Source organism: Megalops cyprinoides, chromosome 3 (assembly GCF_013368585.1).
Source record: "Megalops cyprinoides isolate fMegCyp1 chromosome 3, fMegCyp1.pri, whole genome shotgun sequence".
NCBI classification, from domain to species: Eukaryota; Metazoa; Chordata; class Actinopteri; order Elopiformes; family Megalopidae; genus Megalops; species Megalops cyprinoides.
Window position 1 is genome coordinate 7,514,061 of NC_050585.1, and position 25,864 is coordinate 7,539,924.

Sequence of the window (25,864 nt, forward strand, 5' to 3'; positions counted from 1 at the left end):
TGTGAGATAACACTGAATTAATTCGGTCTGAGGACCGGCACACATGTTATCGACAGTACCATGCCCTGCACATTCTGTAACCACTGGGTTTTTGTTGAAGGCTGTAAAGAAAATGTATGCGGATGTGGAGATGGGGGCAGTGCTGTAATTATAATCCTCAATGAGTGCATTAACATACGCCTGGCTTTGACTTTCACGCACTATCGTCTGTGGGATGCCGACCAAAGGTGAAACTTTGGATGGTGTTTTTTATAGATATGATCAAAGCAGCTCTGGCACATTAGAATTCAAATTTTAAATGTCCCTTTAAAGTGATTTATTGGCTCAGTGAACAGATAAGTGTAGTGGGACACACACACACACACACACACATACACTACTATGTGTATATTAGGAAAACACATGTGGCCACCGCTGTAATTGTAGGTAAATGGAAGTAGCCATGTTTTATTTATGGCAGCCAAAATAAGCATGCGAAATGTGTGTGCGCCTCCTGGGGGAGCCCAGTTATAAAAACTGACACATTTCCAATGGGGGAGGCGAGATGGAAAAGGACGAGAAAGAATGAAACTATTGACGGCCCCTTGTGATTTCAGGGTGTTCTGTCAAAGTGAGACTGTGAACAGCGGTGGACTCAATGGATCCAGCCAAGAGCGGTTCTGATTCTAAGTGTATACTTAAAATACTTGACATGTCTCCAACAATCATGGTTTATTCATTTGCCGTGCAATTTATTGTGCTTATTGAAAACTGAAAATATTTTTGTTTTTTCATTTAGGACAGTGTCTATGAATCAAGAAATGTTCTGTAAATGTGGTGTCTTGGAACAGATGCTAGTTTTTATAAAAAAAAAAAAAATTCAGCAGTGACTGTAAATGTCAGTTAGATTTGCCTAATTACCGGTGGATCAGACCTGTAAGGATGAATGTACCCCAGGGCTTTAGCTGAGAGATGTATCAGGATGTGGGTGGCAGAAGATGCTTTTCATGTTATCAGAACAACAGCTTGAGTGTTGAGACATAATTGGGTGTTCAGAAAGGTGCCATATTGCATTAAATCAGTTCTATTTAGTCATGTAATTCTACTCATGGGCATTGGTTTCGCATGGAATCCCTGAATTTAAGTTAAAAAAAGAACAGGAAGATTTATGAAAATTATTGTGCTTGACTTCAACTTGTCCCCACAACACCACTATTTGATTTATTTGTCCCCCCACTACTACTGTTTGAATGTTTTAACACATTCAAAAAGTTAAGTGTAGGATGCAGTTGGATGCAGTCCAGCCCAAACATTTCAGTTGTCTTTCAAGTGTTTTTCTGTGTGGTATGCTTTCTAAACTGAGGAAATCTCTGCAATGTACCATTATATTTGACATGCTGGAAGTCAGGGCCTACGGCCAGGTGTAGAATAACAATACCTGAGCCTGTGGGAAGACCATAAAGCCAGGGGTGGAAAAACAGCCCACATGCAGTTAGCTCTGGAGATGCCAATGCAGGAGTCAGAGAGAATTGATCACACCTGGGGTCAGGTGGAAGCACACAGAGAGACACTAAAGCAGCAATAATCACGCCCTCCCATTCCTTATCCCATGCATCTGGGGCTGTGCATGTGTGTGTGTGTGTATGTGTGTGTGTGTGTGTGTGTGTGTGTGTGTGTGTGTATGTGTGTTTGTGTGTGTGTTTGTGTGTGTTTGTGTGGACATGAAATTGTGCGTGTCTTTGTTGGCACAAAGACGTCAACATTTGACCTATTTATGATATCCGCTCCCAAACCCTCAGATTTTGTACATCTGAACAAAAACAGCGCTACTTTCAAAGCTATTTGAGTCCCTTCTCAGTTTTCTCCCTATCCCATTGCACTCTTCTTATCTCCATGGTAACCACCCCTCAGAGCTGTGGGACTGTTTAAAGTCTCGTCCACACAGCCATGATGCCAGCTCTTTGCCAAGGGACGTCAGCACCAGACACCGTTTACTCTTAAAACTCAATAAAGCTTTCAGTGCCGTTTCACTAGCGAGTATCATCCCTTCCACATGATCAATGATAAGACCTGCACATCTGCCTCTAAAATGCATACTGGTCCGGAGAGTGAAATCAGTCTCTTAGCAAACAAGCCTTGGAGTCTGCCCACCTAGATTTTGACTTTGCATATTCAGGTGCCCTAATTATTCATCCCCATGTATGCTTTTGCACTGATCATAATGCACCCCTTTTTACGTTGTCGTTTATTTCAGCCTGAGATTAAACAAGAATGAAAGACAAAAAAAAGATGTCTTAAATGTATAAATTATAATGAGGACACACTGATTTGTGGTTTAATCACCCCTCTCCTTGCCCATAAAAGTGCACATTTGGTTAGTGCAGGTATTGATTCAGATAAACACAGCCTTTTACCGCAGTGTTAGTGAGGCAACCATCTCAAGAGCGAATGGTGAATTTATCACAGGTTTTTATAGAAGAGCCACAGATTCAGATATTATGCTGTTAATTTTTTTTTTAATTACAAGCTAGTGTGAATATTTGAGATGCTCTTTTTCAGGGGAGAGGGGCCAAGCATGTGTGCAGTCTGTGCTGAGGCGTCAGGAAGCTCTTCAGAGCAATCGGGGCTTTCTTTGTGGCATTCCGCAGAAGGAGCCGGAAGGTCAGGATTGAAATTGATCAGCCACGCTTCTCTCCCCTCAATCGAAAATAAGCGGCTTCGTTTCGCCCTCCTCTCCCACAACAGCGGGGATCGTGAGGAGAAAACCACACGATTTCTTAAAGGTTGAGCCGCCCCAAGTCCCCCTCTATTTACACGTTTTAAATCCTCCATTTTAAGCACTGTTTGTGCCATTTACCTTTCTCTGACTCTCCATACAAACCCACCCTCACAAGAACAAAGGCAGATTCCAAAAGATGGGTCTGCTTAATCCTATTCTATCCTGAATCTGGGTCTGCATGTGAATCTACCGAAGCCATGCCAGAGTTACTATGCTTTTTGGCCAGAATATCAGAAAGCTTGTTGTTTTGGTCCTATTTCTTCTTTTTTTCTCTTGCTAGTCTTTCATGCAGAATTTCATCAGCATTGTCTGAATTTACTCTATTAAGCATACATATTGATCATTGACAGTAGATGTGCATAAAACATCTGTCTCTGTCCCAGGTCATTCCTCTTGGGACACTTATCAGGTATGTGACTTCAGGTATGTGCAGACCTCTGGTCATTGCTCCACATCCCTAGCCACACCCAGCTACACCCAGTATGGCTGGATCTACAGATACTTGTTAGCGTGCATGTGCTGTACAGTTAATGCAGTTAATAGATTTTGCAACCAAGATTATTTTTGCAGTATTCACTGATTCGGCTCAGTTTGCCTTTAGATGTCAGTATTGTTTCTGAATGCACTGTAGACAATAGCTCAATGTCGCCAGCCAATCAGCTTGAAAGCTGTGTGGCTGTCTGATGCCTCTGCTTGTTTTAGGTACCTTATGTACAATGGCTTAAAAATAGGTTTATGTAATCATTAATGTTAAATATTGTTTTAAAGTGTGAAACATGTTAAAGGAAACTTGTGTTGGTGTTTTGACATGCTTATCCAACACCCCTGCCAATCCGAATGTTTTCAGAAGGTTTATTTTTAAAGAAGGTGCTTTGAGGTGCATTATTTTTTATGTGTTTATGTAATGTTGCAGCGTTTCAGCTCTGTTGCATTATTATTTCAAGCATTTATGCACTTGTATGCACTTGATCCAATGTACACAATAAAGGAAAAAATCATTTTTAGCCTAAAAAATTTTACAGCTGTCATTCTCTTGGCTATGTCTTTTAAAAAATCCTTTTAGAATACTGGGTCACTTATTCAAAGAAAATCATGAATGGGGGAGGTTGGCTGAGGTAAATGTTTTTGTCTGATAGAGGGTTTAAGTTAGAGGTCTGAAGCTGTATTGTCGTGACCATACATTGTCATGATGTTGAGCTCAGAATGAGTACAATCAGAATAATTCATTTGTGCAGTGAAAAATTCAGGTATTCCAGCCTGTCCATGTGATCCAACATTGTGATTTTGTCTAATATCTGTATCAATTTTTGACAGTGGTGGAACCCTGAGACTCAATTTCAGTTACTCTGACATTAAAACCGGACACAGTGAGTTGCATCTGCAATCTCTTGTTATTGATGACACTCACTAGCAAGTCAACTTGTCTAACCTAGACTGATTACTTTGTATCGGTCAGTCTCCACTGTGGTGTTGCTTGAATTAGGATATGTCATTTGTTCACCATTCAGTTGATCATGCAATTTAAGATAATGAAAAACAGATAGCAGCTATTGGTTTGTCCAGTCTCCAAAATGGGTCTTGGTCTCCTAAAACCCATACAGGTTCATTCTTATAGTAATTTGTCACAAGAGGGTTTGAAAGAGCTAATAAAACCTTCATTTGGCAGTTTAATGAAATGGTGGGGCAAGATCCCATTAATATAGGGAGTATCGATCTGGTCCCTTTACGATAAACAAGGGCACTGGATTTCATTAATGCGCCGGTGGTCTGGTGGCTCCCCTCCATCCACAGTGATTGTCTCCTCCTCATTGCCGTTGGCATCGACAGCAGAAATCCGTCTTTTTCTGCCATCATAGCTGGGCCGCTGGCCTCCTTCCCCTCATACTTAATCACTGTCACACCTTGCTGATGGGGAGGGTTCCCGCCGCAGAGAGCTTGTTCAACGGGGGTCGATGACAGAACTCCTCTGCTCCGGTCAGCAAGACGATGAGGGAAGGGAAGAAGCACATCTGGGAGGCCATGAGAGAAAGAAGGGGAAGTGAAGGAGGGGAGAAGTTTGCATAAGCAGTGGGGGAGCCGAACATGTTACCCGATGGGTGAAGGTTAGAGTACTGGACGGAACAGTGAGTTGGAGCCTAGGTATCTCCAGTAAATGTCAAGCTGGATAAATTGTTCATCTGTATTTATAAAGCTGAGGCATTGTGCGTAGCGGGAGGATGTTTAGCATGTAATTAATGCATGAGGGAGAGAGTGTGAGAGGCTGGGAGACGGTGGAGGAACAGGAAGGCTGGCAGAGAGGGGCATCGGCACTGCCCCCTGGCCCGTGTAGAACGGGCGTCTCGGATTGAGCAGATCATGAATCGCGCGATCCGTATCCTTGAAGCCCTTGACCAGCGTCGTCCTCCGCCCCCCCCTACCAACCCCCCCAAAGCCGTTCTTCCAGCTGTCGGAGTTTTCTCGCTGATGAATAAGTGAGGACTGTGAAGTCTGCAGAGAGAACGCAGGCTTTCTGAAAGCTATTTTCAGCTCCTGGAACTGGAGCTGGGAGGGCACGTGCGTGAGCACACGTTCTGCGTGAGCGGAGCTGTCCAAAGTGTCATTAATAACGCGCCTGTGGAAGGCTGCCGCGTTCAGGGACTACCCCTTCTGTTCAGGGGTATGGCGCTGACTGTAATTGGGCCTCAGTCATAGAGGTACAACTTGGAAGGGGAAAAAATGTAATCCCTCTTCCTGTTCTTCCTTTTTTATCCAAGGAATAGACTAAATCTGGACAGTCTAATGGGGCTTCCAAACCAGCAGGTGATATTGGCAAGGTTTTTAATTTTAAAAAATCACAAGTCTGCTATAATCCATGGCTGTTTACACACCAAAGCAATTTGACTTGACCCCTGTCACAAGATCCTCTAGCTTGGACCAGTTTCTGTCACATGGCTTGCTGCTTTCAGCCCCAGCCGTGACCTTGCCTGACCCAGCTTCTTATCTGGCCATTGTTTATATGTCCACCTTCACCTACCTTTGACAGAACTTAAACTCCTTCCTGTTTATACAGGTTATAGGAAAAGATAAACATCAGGTGCCTCCTCTCTAAGTCAAAAATGGCATACGATTTAGAATAAATAGCACTGATTCTGTGTATATGGTGGTGGTGAGCTCTCATAAACAGAAGAAATTGTGCAACCCCTATGCTTCCATCAGTACTCACGGACCAACCCATGTACCCATCCCAATATCACTTGTGATGCCATTCTGCTATTGACTCACTGCAGGAAATACAGCTATAATAAATACGTTGTAGCAGGGGAAATTTGGTTTTGGATTACATTTCAGCTACGCAATGCATGCTCTCTGAGCTACGTTTAGCAATGACATGCCAAGGCTGGAACAGGTGACGAGATCGCTGCCTCAGAAGGGCATCTTCTGGTGAGCACGGGCCAAGCACCCTCTGTGTGCATTGGGAAATAAAGGTGGGTTTCTCACGGTTTGTACAGGGCTGCAGAGAGTGCACTCCAGGTCATGTTCCTTGCCTCAGGGGCCTCCTGGCAAAAGAAGTAGCAGTCTGAGAGAGGCCACGGAACGCCAAGGGTGGCGGTTGTCATAGCAACAGAACCCAGGGCAGAAATCTGTGGCAACTTTCTCCTGGCTACTTCTGTAATAGCCATATGACATTTAATTTCCCTGCTCGCGTGTGTGTGTGTGTGTGTCTGCGTGTGTGTGTGTGTTTGCGTGTGTGTGTGTGTTTGCGTGTGTGTGTGTGTGTTTGCATGTGTGTGTTTATTTTGCTGATGGCCTGCTTTTAGGTTGGAGCAGCAGCCAGTTTTATGTTTTTTGCTTATTTTGTTGATGAATGTGTAGGCTAATGATTATAAAGGTATAAAGTGTGTGGAAGAGTGCTGCATTTTATTGTTTTGGGGTTTGAATAAACATAAAAACATAATATTGAAATTAGAAGATTTCCCAAGTATAAAAGGCATTCAGAGGTGCTTTAAAGTTGACGCTAATGCTGTGTGCTTTTGACAGGAGACCGTTGCTGAAGCTTTATTGGGCAAACATACTGTCCAGAGGCTCCTGTATATAATACTTATATGCTAATGTGTACTGTTTTGGAGTTCATTTGGGGTCTATGAAAGAGCTTTGCTGATATGGTCTTTACACTTAAGAGCCTTACTGAGTCTCTCTGTATCTGAACAGCTTCCAACAGCCACATGAGTAATTACTTCCTCACACCTTATATTTACAGTGTTGGAATTGTTTTCTATGAGATTGATCTTTTGAGATAACAGGTAAAAACAAGCACACACATCTCCTGTTTCTTAAAGAATATTCAACTCCACTGGTTACAGAGAGACCAGTTTCATCATGCAGCTCAAGGCATTTTTGCTATCAGCTCAGCTTTGGGGTTCATTTGTCATCGCTCTGACACCAGTGTGGGGCCAAGCTTGGTAGTGCGGGGCAGCTGGATGACATCCGTGATTTGGTGTACAGACCAGACGTGCCTTCCAGTGACATCACCTGTTACATTGTTAATGGGCTGATGTAATGCATGGCCTTGGTGCTCCCAGCGCCACCTGAGGCCTGTTTGTGAAAGCTAGCTGCTTCCCCTGACAACACCGCATCTCTAAGGCTGCATATGGAAGGGTAAAGTTCCCCCCCCCCCCCCCCTCATTTTCGCCTCCACCCCACTCCCATCTGAACTGTATGCTGTTCTCTCCTGTTAATTGGAGCATTTCAGGGGTATTCCCCAGAGGGGTGAGATGCTACACTGAAGTACGAGTGTTTCACACACAGCGCTTCATCTGTGTGATGTTCAAACCTTCTCTCTGATGATACACTAGAGACTGCTGTAAGGCCTACGTTGACTGGATGTATGGCTGCCGTTTAGCTGCCAACAAAGGGCAGCTCTTCCTGTTTGCTATCTGACATCTTCTGAGGCTAATCCTATCCTATCAGCTATGCAAGAAACTGTCAGGAACCTACAGAAAATATAATGCTTCTCTTTGTCCAAGCTTGTCTATTACAAGGGCATTATTTCACATTCAGTTCCATTGTTAAACACTGTTAGAAGTCAAAATCATATTGCTTTAACCAAAGAGCTAAAACAGCTCTGTATATCAATAAAATGGCATAAGTGATTCTTAGCAGTGCTGAGGTGCTGTAGGAAAGCTGGCGGTTGCTTGGGTTGCTGTGGTATCAAAGCCAAATTTTCCTGTTGAGGGAAAGCTGAATGACTTCAGAGATTATGCCCTTGCTCAGAGTAAGAACACAAGTAACGGTAACTCATCGATCAAGCTCAGCGCAGGTGTAAGAAAAGGGCTGACTCAAGATTTTACTGGCTGTATGAGCACTCATTTTAGGTGCATTCTTAAAGGTTAGGAAAGACAGCTGCGAGACATGAAAATGAATATTTTTTTGTAAGTAATTTGTGTCAGTGTCACTTAGTGGTTCTCATGCATGGGAGAAAAGCTTCTGATGACAGTACACGTATTCATTAGCTAGGAAAGTAGGCTATCTCTGGAGTGCCGTTCTCAACTTATATGGAAGAATGTGCTTTCCATTTGTGGCCGTGACATAAATGTTCAGTGAAGCATCAGAACTCAGAGTCCGGTTCACTAATGGGCATGTCGAGCTGTACAGGGCACCGTGTTCAAAAGGAAACCCACAGTACTTTGGCCTCAAGAGCTGGTGCAGGGAGCGTATTGGTCACCTCCACTCGCATGGACATCGCATTGGGAACGTGCGGCTTCTGTAGGATTCCCTCTCTGTCGAGCCGCTTTCAGCGGCACTATAAACCTGTCGGACTCACAGTATCAGTCTCAGCCTCACAGCCATTCAGATGAATGGCAGCCTGGGAAAGGGTGATTTGTGCCAGGCCCCTTGCACCACCGCCCTCACTTCAAGCGTCTGCTTGCTCTTGAGAGGAGTCTGCGTACTAGTCTGCAGGCAAAGAGACTTACGGCCCTCCCGCGCAGCCGTGTGGGAGTATTCACACAGCTGTCTGGGGAGCTGTATAGCAGTGGGTGACACGGTGTTGGGGATCTGCCTCGGCGCTGATCCCGACTCGACACTTTAACGACGGACTGGCCGTTTCATGCCAGCGTGAGGAGACTGTTCTTGCAAGCCTTGAACGGGAGGCTGTGCTCACAAATAAAACCTCAATGGGCGGTCTGCGGCCGACGGCGCTTCCAGCTGATAAATCGCGTTCTTCCTACGCTCCCATTTGTGCTCCCAGCATTTTGCCGCCAGAAATAAACCACGGACGTGGAGCCCGGTGAAAGCAATGACTGCCCATTGGTCAGCCTGCTCATTCCAGTTCAGTCATGTCCTGCTTCAAGGGACATGGCCATCATTCAGCCTGGCGAGCAGCACACAGCCTGACAGTTACTTTAAAAAAAAGGTAGTTATGAGAACATACAGCCTGCAGTGAGTGTCGCAGTGATAGAAGTGTGGCCCTTGTAACCTCTGCAAGTACAGAAAGCTGACTGGGTAGTGTCATGCAGGTGCAGTAGGAGGCAAGTCAGGTCAGTTGGCTTGGAAAAAATCATTCACACTGGCAATAAAATAGAGATTTAAACAATGACTTTGGCCTGAGCTGCTACTTTGCAGATAAAAAGCATGTGGGAATGGGTACTATAGCGATACTATAGAATTTAGGAGGTGTGTGTGAATGCTGTGTGACAGGCAGTAGTGATAGCATATGAGCTGTGGAATACTAGGAACGCCAGCTGTTTTACCCATTTAAAGCATGCAGCAATCACTATACTTGGCAAGAAAGACCACAGTCATTGGTATAAAATTGTTTCTGACATATGGTTCTAGCCAACCATTATAAATGTTGTTGTCACTCTGATTAGTATTAGCCTAAAAATTCAAACTCAGATTTGTGTGTCACAATTTCTGTTAAAATGTTACCAAAGCTCTTGCATTTCTGAAAAAATTTGCTTCAACAACTGCTGTCATAGAGTTGGGTAAAAACAGTTTGCGCTGGCATTTCACTGGGCTATAGCAGTCAAATGGAACTCTATCAGAACAAGTACAATTCACAGGAAAGAGATGGATCTTGGACACCCCTTTGCTTTCCCTAACAGTAATATGGAGGGGGCGTGAACATCGGGGGCATATATTGCTGAGTTAACTGTGTGGGTCTTATCCCCCTAGACCTCTGCTCACAGCACAGTTACCCTGGACACACACTGCGGGAGGCCGCGCAGCAGCAACACGCTGGTCTGCCATTGACGCATTTCTCCCTCTCCCTGAATTTTAATTGTGCTGAAGTAGCCCTGTTGATTGTATGGTAGTGGTCACTGTGTCAGCTGCAGGCCGGCTCCTTGGCGAGGGACAAAGGGGGGCTGCTTTGTGCCCAGCCTGAGCCCGCTGTAATCGTAGGGACCTCTCTAATCGAGACCTCATTAGCAGGAGCTGGCATAGCGGGGGCAGGCTCTGGGTCTGGTGAAGGCTCAGAGCCACAGTGGATATTAGCATCAGACAGACATGGCACTGACAGATCTTGGTGCAAGTGCCTTTTACATCATTTTAAAATAACACACACATTACCCTGAAGTGAGCTGATTATATATGAATAAACAGTTGATGTATTCAAAGGTTTGATTCATTTTATGCCTCCTGCTAATTAAGTAATGTTATTGATTTGGACTCTGGATTAGTCCTGGGTGCAATGCACAAACACCTGCTTAGCAGCTTTAGGATTGCGTGTGCCCAACTGCAATAATCAGTTTAATTATCAAATCCATGTTGGCAGTATTTCACACACCCTCCGTAGCCCCAGTCTGTGATTAAAGGTGGTCCTCAATCAGGGTTAATCAGGATCTCTGCCATATCCCCATTGTCTCATAGCTGATGGCTAAACATTAACTTCAAGCCCAGGTTGGATTTATAAGGTCTAAATTGCTGTTGCGGTAATCCTAAAGTTTTTCACGGAAACAAAACCTCCCGCCCATTAAGGGAAAGGCTATTGCAGGCTTCAGGGGGACAGTACAGAGGTCCATCTTATTTTCTAATGTCATCAAAGACTGATTTATAACAAGGGGTCAGGGAAATTGCCATGCAAATTGCTCAGAAGGAAATTTGCGAAGAAAATGTGTTAATTTCACCTATTTAGGTGAAATTAGAGATTGCATAGTTCAATATGAGAGATTGTGAGGTCTATTGAATGACAAAGAGGGCTTTGTTTAAAAATGCAGCTTGATCTTTTTGATTTTGAAGTAGCTCTATAATTAAGGGTGCGGGAAGCACACTGACTGGACCTGGTCAGACTGATGGGATGTAAGGTGTGTGCATCTTTAAGGAGGCAGCTGTGTGGTATGCTTTGACTGGAAGCAAAGAGCTCCACTAGTAAGTAGGTCAGTTTTTAAAGTTCCCATGTGGATGCGAAATGAGCACTGAATAACATTAGAGAACAGGGAGAGATGGGACTAAGGAGATTTTACACCGCCCAGGCCAACCAGGGTGCAGCTATTATGAGCTGTGCTCCGCTGTGCTGTGCTCACTGCTGCGAGGGTTGTCTGGGGCACGTTCTGTTGTTGGCTTGACATTATTTCAGTGAAAAATGAGAATAAGGAATAAGGCATAGCTCCAAACCTTTTGATTTTACCCATTCATTTTTTTTTTTTTTGTCAGAGCCACATGTAGCCTGAAGAAGCCAAATGCCAAACCGTAGCTGATCGTGTATGCACATTGATAGAATGAAATTAGAACTGAGAATTTATACATAATTAAAATGGAAAAGTTTGGGGTTTTGATCAGCTCTGCGTTTTAGTTACTTCATGAGTATTGTGTGGAAGTCCATCCTCAAGGCAGAATCAGACATTTGATGAAAAATGGCAAGATATTGAATGCATACTGCATTTGCCTTTATCGTACTGTTCTGTTCTGTTCACCTCCCCATAACTTCACTGAAGGTTTTGCAGTTGAGATGAGCCAAAAGCCATGATTGCTAAAACCTGGTATAAATATCTAATATTTCTGGAAGGCATTGTAGTGTTTCTTTGTGTTCAAAGGGTCGCACAATGCACAGATAAGACCCAATCCTCTATCAGTGAGGACAAGCGCCTGTCAGCTCAGCGGGTCCTCCCCTCAGATATGTGACAGAACTCAGGATGAGATAACTAGGTGATTTTCATTGGCAACTTGGATTTCAGGCTTCAAGCATATTGTTAGGTAAGGCCTGCATGTCATACTGTCTAATCCACAGACACAGCCTCACTGTGGCATCTTCCCTCTTGACTGACACGTCCTGTTGCGGGTGATTAGTCACGCCCCTTCTTGGTTCTAAGCCACATGATTGGTTGCTTGTCAGGATAGATCAGGGGACACGAGCAGCTCAGGCCTTTGACAGGCAGAGCGGGTAGTCCCTTTAATTAACTTTGTGCCGCTGAATTAAGCAGGAGCACGAGGACAGCGCTTCTCCCTTCTCTCACATGAGTGGCACTGCCATGGCGGACGTGGGGCAATGACAGAGGACGGGAGGAGAACAATAAGCAGAGACCGAGGCTCATCGAAACGTCAAGTGGTTTTTAATCAGCCCGCCCCTGTCACTCTCGGAGTAATTGAAAAACCATCTCCTTTTCATTTTCCTTCATTAAATGCAACACAACCAGTCAGGAAACACCGTCACCCTCATCCTCCCCATTCTCATTCGCCTCACGCAGTCATGTTCTGCTGCCTATCCCGCCCTGAACACGTGGCACTCACCACTCCACCCCGGTAACAGAAAGGAGGCACTGTAGACCCCCCCCCCCCCCCCCCTACCCCCTGCCCTCGGGCTGTGCATGATGGCGGGAAGTGGAAGGTGAGGAGCAGTCTCGTTCTTTACCGGCTTTGTGCGCTCAGCCGCATCTGGCGAATGAGAATTCTCAGTTGCGTGTCCCCGCCGGGTAATTTGATTTGTTGATTTGTTGGTGGGAATGCGGCTGACTTAGCGGAGCTCTCCCTGCAGAATACTGGCGTTATTAAACACTCGCTCGACAGAAAGAGCCAAATTCAGCCCACGTGAGAGGGCTCTCCTCCGGAGCGGGGGGCTTCTATCAGAGTTACGGCCCAGTCCTAAAGCTCTGAGCAACGCCTTGCAGATTGGCTTTAACTGAGATTTTCCAGAAATCTTATGAAGTGATGGACGAGCCGGTTGTTTCCTGTGTACATCTAAACCAGGCAACCTACAAGAATGGGTCTCATCATCATCATTATGATGGCTTTGTGGTTCCAGTATAGAGGCTTTCTTTGTTAAACCTGTTTAAGGTATAATTAGTGTGGGAGAAATCTTCTCCCCTTCAGTCTTAGTGCAGGAGGACAACATCAAAGTCTGTCAACAAGCAGATAAAAGCTGATCAAGCGCAGGGCTTGTAGATTGGTAAGGGAGCGGGGAAACTAGCATAAGAATGCCAAGAGCAGGCAGGGAAAAGCATGCTGAGAGCAGAGCTACACCAAGGAGAGCGGAAAAAAGACCTAAGGGGAAGACAGGGAATGGGGGGGGGGAGCGTGAGTGTAAGGAAAGAGTAAGGAAAGAGCAGAGAGAGAATAAGGGGGACCCCAGGGACAGAGACAGAGTGGTTAGAGAGCACAGAGAGAGTCGTGAAAAGTGAACGGAGTTTGAGAACAGAGAGGCTGCAGCCGGAGTAAGCGGAGAGCAGAGAGATAGTAGCTACAGTGTGTCTCTCAGCACTCCCAGCTCTGATGTCTGATTCTCTCTGATGCCATCCTCGGAGTAGGTTAATTAGCTCCAGCGAGGAGGAAGAAAGGTCTGCTTTGATTCAATAAGATGGTGAAGTTTGCTTTGCTGTAGCGCACTCACGAGTGCTCTGCTCTTCCACTTCCATCCCCTATCTCCCCCACAGCCTGTATCTATCAATCCTCTGACGGTCAGGGCTGTTACGGCAATTTCTGATGCTGTCACGTCAGCGGAGGGAGCCGCACGGCAGAGACCGTCTGCCCAGCCGCCGACCCACTTTTCCGGAGGATCTGCTCCAGTTTGTCTGTTGGCTGCCTTGTTTGTCTCATTTATTGATTGGCTTGCTGGGTTTGGGACTGAGTCTGTGACACACAAAAACCCGAATACAGTTATGGTGCATTCTGTTAGAAGTTTCAAAAGGTTTCCCATCATGCAACTGTTCTGAGAATACTGAGGCACAGGCAATTCTTGGTTTTCCTGACTTTTAACAAAAAGTGTTCCTTAGGTCAACAGTCCATCATGCAGTATCCTCTAGTATATTGGCAGAATTTGAATCTCAGTCCTTTATGGGATGTAAGAATAAATGAAAGGTCATAAAAAAACATGCAGAAATTGATGATTGACCCACTAAATCCACTAATATCAGTACAGCGCATCAATACTGTAAATACAGTGTAACTTAAATAAGTTTTTAGTTTGTATTAGAGAGAGGACAAGATGTTAAGGACAAGACATTTAAGGAGACTCCAGTTTGTTAAGATAGTAGGCTACAATGTACAAGTTTCTCTTGTTTTCAACAGGTCTCCCTTAACTGCCGTATTGTCACAATGACCTGCGACCTTGCTCTCCTAGACATTGCTTTTTAAATAAAGAAAAGTAAATCACTGAAACCTCTCTGGGGCTAGGCAGGAAAGATGAAATAGGAGATGGATTTAGCCGCGCAGCGAAAGCAGAAGGCGCTTGTGGTGGGAGAGTGAAAGTATGAAATGTTATGAGTGTACAGTGCCTGTGTGGGGAAGGGCAGATAAACACAGTAATCTCTCTCCCAGAAGGAGCCTCCACAGGTTAACTACAGAACCGCGTTGTCCGCTTACCAAAGCGCATCACTTCTAACAGAGAGAGCAGATGGTAGGTGCTGCGGTCAGTGTTGAATTCAGCACACAAATGAGGAAGGCAGTGGCCACTCAGGAACTACATTTATAAGAGATTCGCACTCTGCCTTTTTGCATATAAAGACTTGAATCTTTCAGCATACTGCCGTCTTTGGGGAACCTATAAAACGTCACCACAGGTGAACAGCTTAATTAGAGAGGAATTGCCAGTTGGTGCCTCTATTTTTAGTAAGCCTATTAACGAGCTCCTAAACTTTGACAGCAAATCCAAAAAAGAAATATGAATTTTCAATACACACGGATTGTGCTCTCATTTAACCATATATTTTAAAACAAAGCTGCATGGATCAAACTAATTTCAGAAATTGCATTCATAAAAAATTCACACTTGACATTTTTGCACACGTAAAGAGCTGTCATTTTATTACTCTAGGATGATGTCTCAGGTTATAATTTTGTTAAGTGACATGTTAGAACACCGGGGATTGATAGAGGATGCTCTGGAGGGTGAGAAGCATAGGCATTCCTATAACGTCTGCATCAAATTTATTCAATGTCAGTCTCTCCTGTGTGGCTATGGTTTAACCCAGTCCACTTATTTTAGATGTTACTTTATGGCAAAAATAAATATGAAAAAACAGTATTGATTTTAGGCTTGAGAGCAATTACTTTTGATGACAGAATCCCAGATTAGTGTCAGACAAACACCAGCTAATGCAACAATATTAAGGAAGTAAATCTTTCTCAACCTGTTTAGAGCCCATTGATGGCCACACAAATCCCTCAGCCCAATCCACCCCCAATTAACATGCGTGGACAGGGGTGAGGTAACTTTAAAACTTTTACCAGGAAAAGCCGGGGAGGAGCAAGCCGTTTTGCAAAATTTGGGAAACCGAAATGTGTTAAATAGGCTGGTGGGGAACTTCAAAGGCCCAGTTTTAAGCAGTCACATTTAGTTTCACATCAGCCCCTGATAGCGGCTCCTGGCTGCGGGTTCACCAAGTGGCCCTCTTTGATGGAAAAGACCTCCCGGCTTTCCCACGCCTCATTCTGAAATGCACTTCTTCCATTTCCACACTTGAGTGGAGTGGATTTTGAATTTCATTTCCCCAAGGGGGACAGAAAGGGGAATGATATTCCATGCTCAAACAGCAGGATCACCCCCATTTCTCTCAATGATATCATAATACCAGATATTCCGAACACTTTGCCTAACCAGGTGAGTTCAAGAACCTAAAAATGAGACCGCTTTAAAAAAGGCATCAAAGAGTCTTCATCATAATATAATGGAAAGTAATTTTATGTCTTTTCTGTATAAAAATCTTCACATCTTGTCTTTTGAAATATTATTCTTTTTCCTGCCTTATATTTTCCTGTCTGCAGTAGTGTCCTAATTCATTTTCAATCTACTGCTGTTTTTGATTTGATTAGGACAAAGGGGTGAACACAGTACAATACACAGTATGTGCGCATAAGCATCACGGACCTGAGCCAGGAGGAGTGGGTTTCCACTGTTGTGGTATAGTCCGCCTTTCTGAGAGCTCAGGTCAGAAAGATGGCCGACTCTGATTTATGGACAAACTCCGCTTTTCTTTCCTGCTTATGCAGTTGCACACGTTCCAGCCGCTAATTATCAGGATAAATAACACCCTAACCAGAAACGACAACAGACACCATCAGGGGAATTGGCGTCATGTGGAACACAAGCAAATGGCTATAAAAAGAATATTGCTGATGACACAGAACGGCTTCTTTGTGTTCCCGTCTTTCCCTCCGCAAATTACAGATGGATGCTTTGCTCTTTCCTGAAGAATTGTACCTCACACCCCTCACACCCCCTATGAATTGCAGGTGGGTGTGAATAAATCACCATCGTGCTTTTAGAACAATGCAGTGTTTTGAATTCACTTTCTCTATTATAAAGGAGGCATCTGTTCCATAATTACAAAATTAAATGTTATCGCGCAGCGCTGTACTGTCAGCATAGTGTTAACACAATATTGTGGCCCTTGAGAGCAGAAATGGAAGGGTTCATTTTTCCACATTCACTTCCCCCATCCTCCCCCCACCCCAATCCACCAGTCCATGTAGTCATTTCTCTGGCTTACCTGTGATAGCTCTCTCAGCTATGGTCCAGTCACGACGACTAAATTTCCTGATGTGGCTGCCTTTCCCTCACCTTGCCCACAGGCATGTTTGACCAACAAGACAATAACCTATTAGACACCCTTGTGTGAAAAACAACAGTGCAGAAGGTCAAACGTTACCAGCCTGACCCGTTCAGCAAAGGCGGCGTCTTGACACATGATGTCAGTAGTGCAGCCTCAGTGCCTGCAGCCTCAGCTGCAGCAGGGAGAGAGTGAGCGCGACCTCAGATGAACCTGCAGTCGCTCGCTCAGTCGAGCGGAGAGTCAGGGACCCGTCCCAGCGTGGTCACTCACTTGCTCCGGAACCTGGCAGAGGCGTCCCTCAGGTTGCCAGGCATGGTTCCCGGGCTGCGTGTGCCAGGAAGGCGGTGACAGAGGGTTCATGTCTCCGCTGAGGCCCAACTGCACAGCGCGGGAACAAGCCAAGAGATATCAGCCCCCAGGCCAAAGCCACGGGGAGCGTAAGCATGCTCTGAGCCACTGCCATTGACTGGCTTTAAACATACAGTAAGCCCTGCCTGCACTGAATGCTCACTGCATTATCTTCAGTCCCTCACAAAGGCACAGGAATCCACGGTAATTTAGAGGATGATTCTGGGTTAAAAAAATAACAAATCACACTACTTTTGCACAGCATATTTCACAAGCATGGTGTCTGCACACCTGAGTAGTGTTTGCAGGTGCTAGCACATAAAGCAAAAAGCTCATGTGTATATAATAGATTTCCCTCAACACTGCCATCTTGCAAACAATGGTCTTTATTGATGTTATTTCATTACTATGACCTCCACTGGACCTCTGCTCTGAATAAGGTCATAGTATTGAAACATCAGCAAAAAAGATTTCTTGTTTGCAAGATTGCAGTGTTTCTATTAATCACTTTCTTATAGATAGCATATTTTAGAAAGTAGAAGAGAAAGGAAGGATAATGAGAAAAAATGCATATCTGTGACCTGAGTAGGCTGGCATTGACCAGGTATCATAGTGGATTTGGGTCAGATGAATGACAGTGTGACATATGGAAGCAAAGCACTGCTCTGAAAAAGAACATTAGTCCCATGGCTGAAGAGATGGAATATTTTACTCAGATGTGTGTTCAGAAGGGCAGTCAATTAAAAGGAATGTTCAGAGAATTCCAGGCTTTGACAAGTGCACTGGAATCCATTACACACTAATAGGATGACTCCTTCTGGGACTAGCCAGGTGCTGAAGACATTATACATGACTAAGGCCCAGATTCAATCCACAGTAACTCCAATATTCTTTGTGCTTGACTTTCAAGTTTAATGAAGTTTATTGTTTTATGCATACACATCATTGCAAGTTTGATTGGTGTAATTATTTTAAAAAACAAGATTTAACAGGTGAAATAACATCTCTTATTTTTGCTTGAGTCATATCATAGCACATTGCAGTAAGAATGACTGGAGGAGTAAGGCACTGAAGGCAAATAGTTCATTTTTACAGTTACAGTTACAGTTCCTTTTAACATGTAGTTAACAGAGCTGGCTTTGTAAGTAGGAAATTTCAGGTCAAAATCCTTAGCAGGGCTTTGCTGCTACACAACACATTTGATCCAGGTGTTTGATTGACCTGAGTAAATATTGAACTGTATAAATGGCTATTAAGTGAAGCATGCATGCCCTGGATAAGGGTTTCTGCTAAATAAATAAAAATGCAAATGTGTACATACCGTAAGTTTCTCAGGGGACGATAGCTGCAGAACAAACACAGCCGTGGAGGGGGCTGGTGTATTTACCTATGCGTCCCTCTTTACGCCCCTCCGGTGACTGACATCATTTTTTATTCATGATTCATCAGCGTTTCTCCCTCTCCACCTGTCCCCATCACCCAGCTCTTACCAGCCTCCCGCTGAGAGGGCTGTTCCACTGATCCGGTGTCAGACGCAGGCGCAGAGGCTGTGCACCGCTGTGCCTCCTGCGCTCGGCTGCCGCACACAGCTCACATCAGGGCCCCCTGGCAGGCTTTATTTCAGACACCCACTCTGACGCGTGCCGCTTCTGTTCCTCTTCTTTACCAGTTGTGAGAGACAGGGAATCATAATGCAAACAAATGAGCACCACTGGTTCCTTACTGTATTTTGACTTTGGAAAAGTTGAAGTTTCAATCCGATGGGCCGGTCAGAAATAGGTTTCTTTGAATGCAGAGCAGTGTTCTGGAGGTGAGTTTGCTCTTTGAGTGAAAAGGAGAAAACACGGAGTCTGTACAGTACAGAGGGATAAGTGGTGAAGGGTAGAAATCAATGATGGATGGACCGATAGTAACATGACTGAGCATACCTCAGTACCTTTGGCTACTTTTCTCCCTCTCTGTCCTTCCCATGATCACTCTTTTTCTCAGTCCTTATTTCTCTCTCTCTCTGATACACACACACACACACACACTCTCTGTCTCTCTCTCTCTCGCTCATTCTCCTGTTAAAGTTAAATTCATATGCTTTGTTAGCATGACATGCAAAGTACATGCTGCCAAAGCATAAATAACAATCAAGAAGACACAGAACAAGATATCATTGTAAAACAATCAAACAGAAACAATACAGTAATTATGAAAATGAATGATAACAAAAATTATAATAATATTGTGTCACTCACTATCCCGATATCTGTGACAGGCAGAGATATAGTCTCTCTCTCTCTAGATTGTGTTTCAATAATGATATTGATGATTACATGCCAAGTAAATGTTTCTATTCTATACACTAAATTATAGCTTTTTGGAACTCTGCAGCAACTAGGCAATTAATGGAGTGCTGTGTAAAGTAAATGAGGATGATACCGTCGTAGTGATTTACTAAATAATTGTTTTTTTTGGTTAGGTTTGGGTTTATTGGTTCTTTTTTCTCTCTCTTGTAAATGTGCAAATAGTACCTTTTCCATGCACTTAGTTCAAACATGTAGGTTAAATAAAAGGCCTTACTTCAGATGTGCACTATGGGAAGATATACGTGGCTGGGTTGTCCCAAGGTCTCAGTCCTCCTCATTGTATTGCAAATTTGTGTTTAAGGAGTCTTGAGCAGGCCACAGCAATGAGAAATAACTCATAGCGTGTTCTTAGAAATAGATTTAACAAAAAAATCAAAAAAGTTCTTACTCTGCTGTGCTGTGGGAGGAAGAACAGACTTCAGATTCCCTCTGAACATGTCTTTGTGGTTCAAGTCAATATGCTTGGCTGCAAGATATCAAAGCATTTAGCCCCTTGTGATATATACTGGCAGAAACTATGGCTATGTTCTTGTTTTGGGTCTTTGGCCTACCATTAACCCCTTTATTTTGACTGTGGGGTTTCCGTTTTTTAAGGAGATGATGAAATATTAACACTTGGAGAAGCTTTTGTTTCTAAATCTTTGTTCAGCGCATAAACGGAGTCGTGATTCGCTCTTTTGAAAGGCTGCTCTGCAGTGCTATTGTAATTAATCACATTCGGTCCATTGACATTATCAGCCTCGGTGATGTGGGCTGAAAAAAAATCGCTCAGATCGATTCATCCACAGCGATGTGGAAACGCTTAAACTCCCACTGCGGAACAAACAAACCCGCTGTTGTCATGATGGATCATTACCCGGCTCATCCACTGCTTCCTCTCTTCTACTGTAAAGACCCATAACTAATGAAAACCTCCTACGCTGACTTTAATGAACCTCTACCATCACCTTGTAATGCTCCCGGGTCCCTAGTCCATTGTGTATGAGGTGATGGGTTTGTGTAAGCTGGCAGAAATTTTACTCAATACTAAAATACACTGTAGAGGGTACAGTAGTATGATTGTCTTGAGTTATCATTTTTAATGAGATGTTTTTCTTTCTTTTTTTCTATCTCTGTTTCTCCTTCTCTCTCTCAAATATTGTACAGTGCCCCTTGAGGGGAAAAGTTAATTACAAAGTATTTCTCACTCATTTATTGCCTTTGTTTTGTTGGTTTCGCTCATTGTTCTCATGGTAAGCCCCCGCAGAGATTTGAGTACCGAGGGAAGTCATCCATAGACAGCTCCTTCCTATTTTCTTCAGCACAACATGCATCAATCTTCATTTTTAATAATTGGTTTCTCAATTCCGTTTTAAATGACTCTCAGGAGTGGTGATTTAAAAATTTAATTACTGAATGAGGCTGTATTGTAGAGGAAGAGGAAAACCTTTCTTGAATTGAAAGCTATTTAATTTCGTACCTTTTTGAACCGGGGGCTTCACTGCCAACAAATTAGACATTGAAGTCACAGTGGTTAGATGTGCCAAGGAGAGTAATTAATTCACGATTTCAGGTTTAAATTGTATGTTTTAGGTCTAAAGCACAAAAATATGAGACGAGCCAGATTTGGCTGAATGCGACACTTGGCAGGATTTAATCTAACGCACAAAAGCTCCTCCTGAAGAGATAAAAAAAAATGTCCGACACGGTTGAGGGGATTGAATTAGAGTGTGACACCAAAATCCATTTCGACAAGCGATGCTGTGAGGTGATGCTGAAATGAGGCTGACAAATCTGAAACGGTCTGGAAAATAAATGATGTTTGCCGGGGCAGGACAGATGAGTGTCTGTTACAAATGTGTGTATCCTTGTGGCCATACAGTGTGTTGGAATGGGCAGTTATCTCTCCCTTGAGTCCCTGGGCTTGTGATTACTTCCCACAGTGAAAATGACCCTGCTCTCCATCTCTACAAGAATCAGGGCTCTGTAAAATCCCTCTATTGTCCAGTAGGTGGGCAGTAGTCTCTTTGCAGTTGAAGACTGCAAATTCTTCTAAACAGGTTATTTGTGTACAAGGGTACTTGTGAAGGGCAATAAATTATGTCTGGATTGCTTAAAACATCCATCCAAAGCATCAACTGAATAAATCACAGATTACAGAAAAAAATGTAGAAAAGCATCATTGTTCCATATGTGATTACGCCTACAGAAGTGAAATATATTGGAACATGTAAAAATATGTTGTTCAGCCCAAGAATATATTGGAAATATAATTTGAAAATGTTGCAATGAATCAGAAACATACAAATGACAATAATGACAATAACACATTTTAAATATATTTATTGGGTTAAAATATATTCTCCAAGATATATTTGGCAATTTGGGTTTGAAAGAGGATGCCCAGATATTTTGGAAAAGATATTGTGACCTTTGCTTGAATCATTCATTTGTAGAATAAATTAGGGGTTATAAGAAAAATACAATAAAACATATTTCCCCCACCCAATGAAATAAAAAAAATAAAAATCTGCAGTGCTCTGCCTCTTACCACTTTCTGTGAAATAAGCATCTTTGCTACATTATGGAATCAAAAGCTAACAGAAAAAGAGAACATTTTTGATTGACATTGATGTCGACTGCTAATAACTCATTTTGCCTTCTTCCTTTTAGGTTAAACAAACCAGCTGATTGCCATCCTCGAGAGATCCCAAGCATATCCGCAAGGCTTGCTTTTATTAACTTCTGTGACATGATGCCATTGGAGAGAGCTGCTGAGTGAGGTTTGCTCCAAGAGGGATTTCATGCTGAAGCTAAGACAAGGCTGAAGAAAATATGTGAGATTAGGTTCTGAGCTTCTGAACCAAGGCTGAAAAAACCGATACGACCCGGGAGAGGGGAAAGAAAACGAGGGGGTGAGGTGCTGTCAAGAGCTGCTGTGTAAGACATGAATTTACAGGGCAAGCTGAGTGGTCCTTTGGTCTCTGGCCTGCAGGACCACAGTGGAGAGATCAAGAACAACAACAACAAGCCAGCTCTGCTCTCACCTGAGGGCGATGCCAACGCCAACAAGATCCAGACGGGCGACGGGGGCTCGACAGCTGACACGGGCACCCTGCCCCCGTTGGTGTCCCAGAGCGATGAGCAAGACAAGATCATCATCTGGGGCACGGATGACTCCCCGTGCGACGACCCGGAGCTGGAGGAGTTTGAGCTGCTGGAATGCCAGGAGCTGGAGGCCTTCCTTGTGGAGGAAGAGGTGGAGTATGAAAGAGGAAGAAGTGATGTGGGTGCAGAAAAAGGGCCCCCGTCCTTTAACAAATGTCCTCCCTCTTGCGTCCCCGCTCCAGCCAAGATGGTGACAGATAGGGACAGCAACCGCAATGTGGAAGACGAGAGAACTTCAGGACATGGGGTGCAGGACCCAGAGACCCCTGTCTCCTGTTTGAGGGGAAGTCGGGGGAGGGCAGGGGCTCAGCTCAGTTCAGAGAACAACGTCTTCGTGTCATGCCTCTCTGCAGTGTCTGAACTCAGGGGAAGCCTAGCCACTGTCCTGGACAACGCTGGACGAACGCTTGCCGCAGACTCCCGGCACATTCCTTCTGAACCTTACAGGACCATCTCTGAAGACCTCAGCCGTGGCTCTCAGTCCATCACAGCTACCTCAGTGAAGACGGGAAACTCCCTGGTCCCTTCTGGAAGAAGCACAGCACATTCCAACAGTGTGGACCTGAATCTGAACTCCACCGCTCTGCCTCAGGAACTTTGCCCACAAGCACAACCAGATCAGGTAGCAAGCCAGAGGCTCAGGAAGAGCCTACAGGAGGAGAGGGCCAATGAACTGACCAATGGCATGGGAAAAAGTAAAGGCAACAGAGTGGATCAAAAGGGGGAGCAGTTTGGCCTGCAGCAGGCCAAACTGCTATGGACAGAGGGTGAGCAGAATGGATCTGAAGTAACAAACAAGCAGGGGAGTGGCATGCCTGCAGAATCCAAGAAAAACTTCGGGGACAGAATGCATCCCAGCGACCAAGTAATTGGCCATAGCCAATCCACCACCCACCCCCCAGGAAAGAGCCAATCCCGTCTCTGGACATGCCCTTCTCTAGAAACAGTCACACAAAGGACAAGCCATAAGATGAATGGCAGACCTTTCCAAGACAATGTGACATCAGAGATAAACAGCAACCATCTTCCATCAAACGCAGGTTCAAAAGTGACTCCCGGCCTCACAGCAGCTCAGGAGCCCAAACCCATTCGGAAGCAGGGCTCGGGGGAACACGAACGCTCCGCAAGCCCCTCTAGCCTGGATAGGAGGACCCAGGTGACGAGAAAGCCCTGGGGCAGCCCTACCCGCCCGGCGACCCCTGTATCTCCCAGGAGTACGGGGTCACCAAGGAAGAGACTCCCAACGTCCCCGGCAAAGGCCCCTGCCATGCGGCCCTCCCAGCAGGAGAACAGCAAGGTGTGCGTGAGCAGCGGGATCCCAAAGCCCATCCTCCAGCATATGCCCAGGGGACTGGAGAAGGAGTTAGAGCACAAGACCACTGAGAAGTCCCCCCCACCCAAATACCCCCCGAAGCCCAAAAATGTGCGCCCTAAAATCATAACCTATATCCGGAAAAGCCCTCATGTGAAACCTCACGTGCCGGATACCCCCTACGAAGCCTCCACCCTCCCATCCAGGCTCTCTGCCTACAACAGCTCACCAGCTGCCAAGGACCCTAAAGCGGGCGGGGACCCCAAGGCCTCTCCGGTGCTCAGTGCCTCCAACCTGCTCTATGATAAGTACCGGCAGGAGATGCAGAAGGCTCGCTTATTCTCCCCCGGCCTGGTGGTGTCAGGCATCAAGCCTCCCAGCCACACCATCCCCCACAAAATGAACGGTAAATCAGACAGCTTCTATGGAGGACTGGCTGACAAGTGCCTGCCTGAGGTAAGGGGACGTGCGTGCATGTGTATGTGTGTATACGTGAGTGTGCATGCATGAGAGAGAAAAAGTAGCCATGCGGTGATGATTGATAGGAACGCATTCTTGCGAGTTTATGTGGTAAGAAGAAAAACAACTCCTTATGGCTTTCCCATGCGATTATGCTGAAATCTCTCCTTCTGAAGCATGTTCGTTCTGCTGTATTTGTGTAACGGAATGTTTTGATATGTGGAGTGTGAGCCCATTCAAGAGCCTCGTAACTTAACTTTCCCCTCCGTGCTGAATGATTTTGTCTGGTGCTCACTTTTTAAAGGTTCAAATGTGTTTTGTTTCCCCCAAGGGAAGCATGTATAATTGATCTCCCTCTTCCACAGCTGTGAGTTTCAGCGCACACTTACTTACACATTATTCTCGCTGGCTTGCGTTTTTTTTCCCCATTTCAGATGGTGAGGGGGGCAGTCAGCCTAGGTGGTCCAGGGCATTGGGATTCCTCGGGCCCCCAGCTCAAGCCACACGAGGCCACTGGCCTCTTCCAGTCCCCCAGGGTCCTGAGGCCACAACTGGGCCTGGGTGCTGTCAACAGGCTGCCCTTCAACAAGAATAAGATGCTCCTGGCTGGTCAAAGGCCACCGTCAGCCTTCAGTCAGCCCGTACAGGCGGTCAGTCCCACTGCCCACAGTTACCAGGAACCCTCAGGTGAGAGACTGTGTCTGCTTCCACAGTGCTCATGGTCTGTGCTGAAAGCTTTAGCTGAAGTAGAAGATAATGTTTGCAGTAAACAAGAGGAGTGACGACAGATTTGACTGAACATTTCACTTTTAAATGCGGCATATTTTGTATTCCTGCAGTTAGTAAATCTGGGGTTTCTCTTCTGTAAATTGGAATGTGGCGAAGGAAGCTCATAAAAATTCTGTTTTGAAAATTAATTTGGGCTTATCTGATATTGAGCCTTGAAGCGCTGTTCCAAAGGGGCTTTGCCTGCTCCAAAACAAGATTTTCTGGGAGAAAAAAGGCTCTGAGTGAAAAAATACAACCACACATGGACACAATCCTTTTTGTTGTATCTGGTGCAATGCAGCACATCCCTGCCCATCAGTCAGACATCTTTAATTATATAGATAAGCCCTTCTGAGGCAGGCCAATTGATGGCGGACTTGTGTTTTTTGTCTCCATTACTTGGGAGATAAATTTTTAAGCATAACCCTCATGATTGATATTAATTTAGGACAATGCTTAGTTATTAAAACTTAGCTCTTGAAAAACTGACTATTTTATGCAGCTCTGACTTGGACACTTTCTAACGATCTGACCCTGACGCTAGCATTTTGCCTTTTGTCCTATTTACGTGTCTATTACCTATTACCTGGTAAACGCACAGATGTTCATATTGTTATCGGTTTGAACACAACCATAATTTCCATTAATGCATATGCATTACAATTCCTTGCAGTTTGGCTTCAGGCTCCAATGTGCTGTCTTTGAAGTGCAAATCAATGAACACTTAAGCAACAGTATTATGTCCTCTTATCAGCTC

General features: G+C 44.7%; 1 protein-coding gene across 2 annotated transcripts in view; it reads left to right on the forward strand.

Annotated features, from left to right (window-relative positions):
- Window positions 1-25,864, forward strand: part of mtus2a (microtubule associated tumor suppressor candidate 2a) — an 80,478-nt gene that overhangs the window by 14,887 nt on the left and 39,727 nt on the right. For both annotated transcript variants that reach the window (XM_036525418.1, XM_036525419.1), the window contains exons 2-3: window positions 22,074-24,336; window positions 24,774-25,026. In XM_036525418.1, coding sequence (XP_036381311.1) covers window positions 22,348-24,336; window positions 24,774-25,026 — 2,242 coding nt within the window. In that variant the 5' untranslated portion in view covers window positions 22,074-22,347. The remainder of the gene's footprint in view (window positions 1-22,073; window positions 24,337-24,773; window positions 25,027-25,864) is intronic.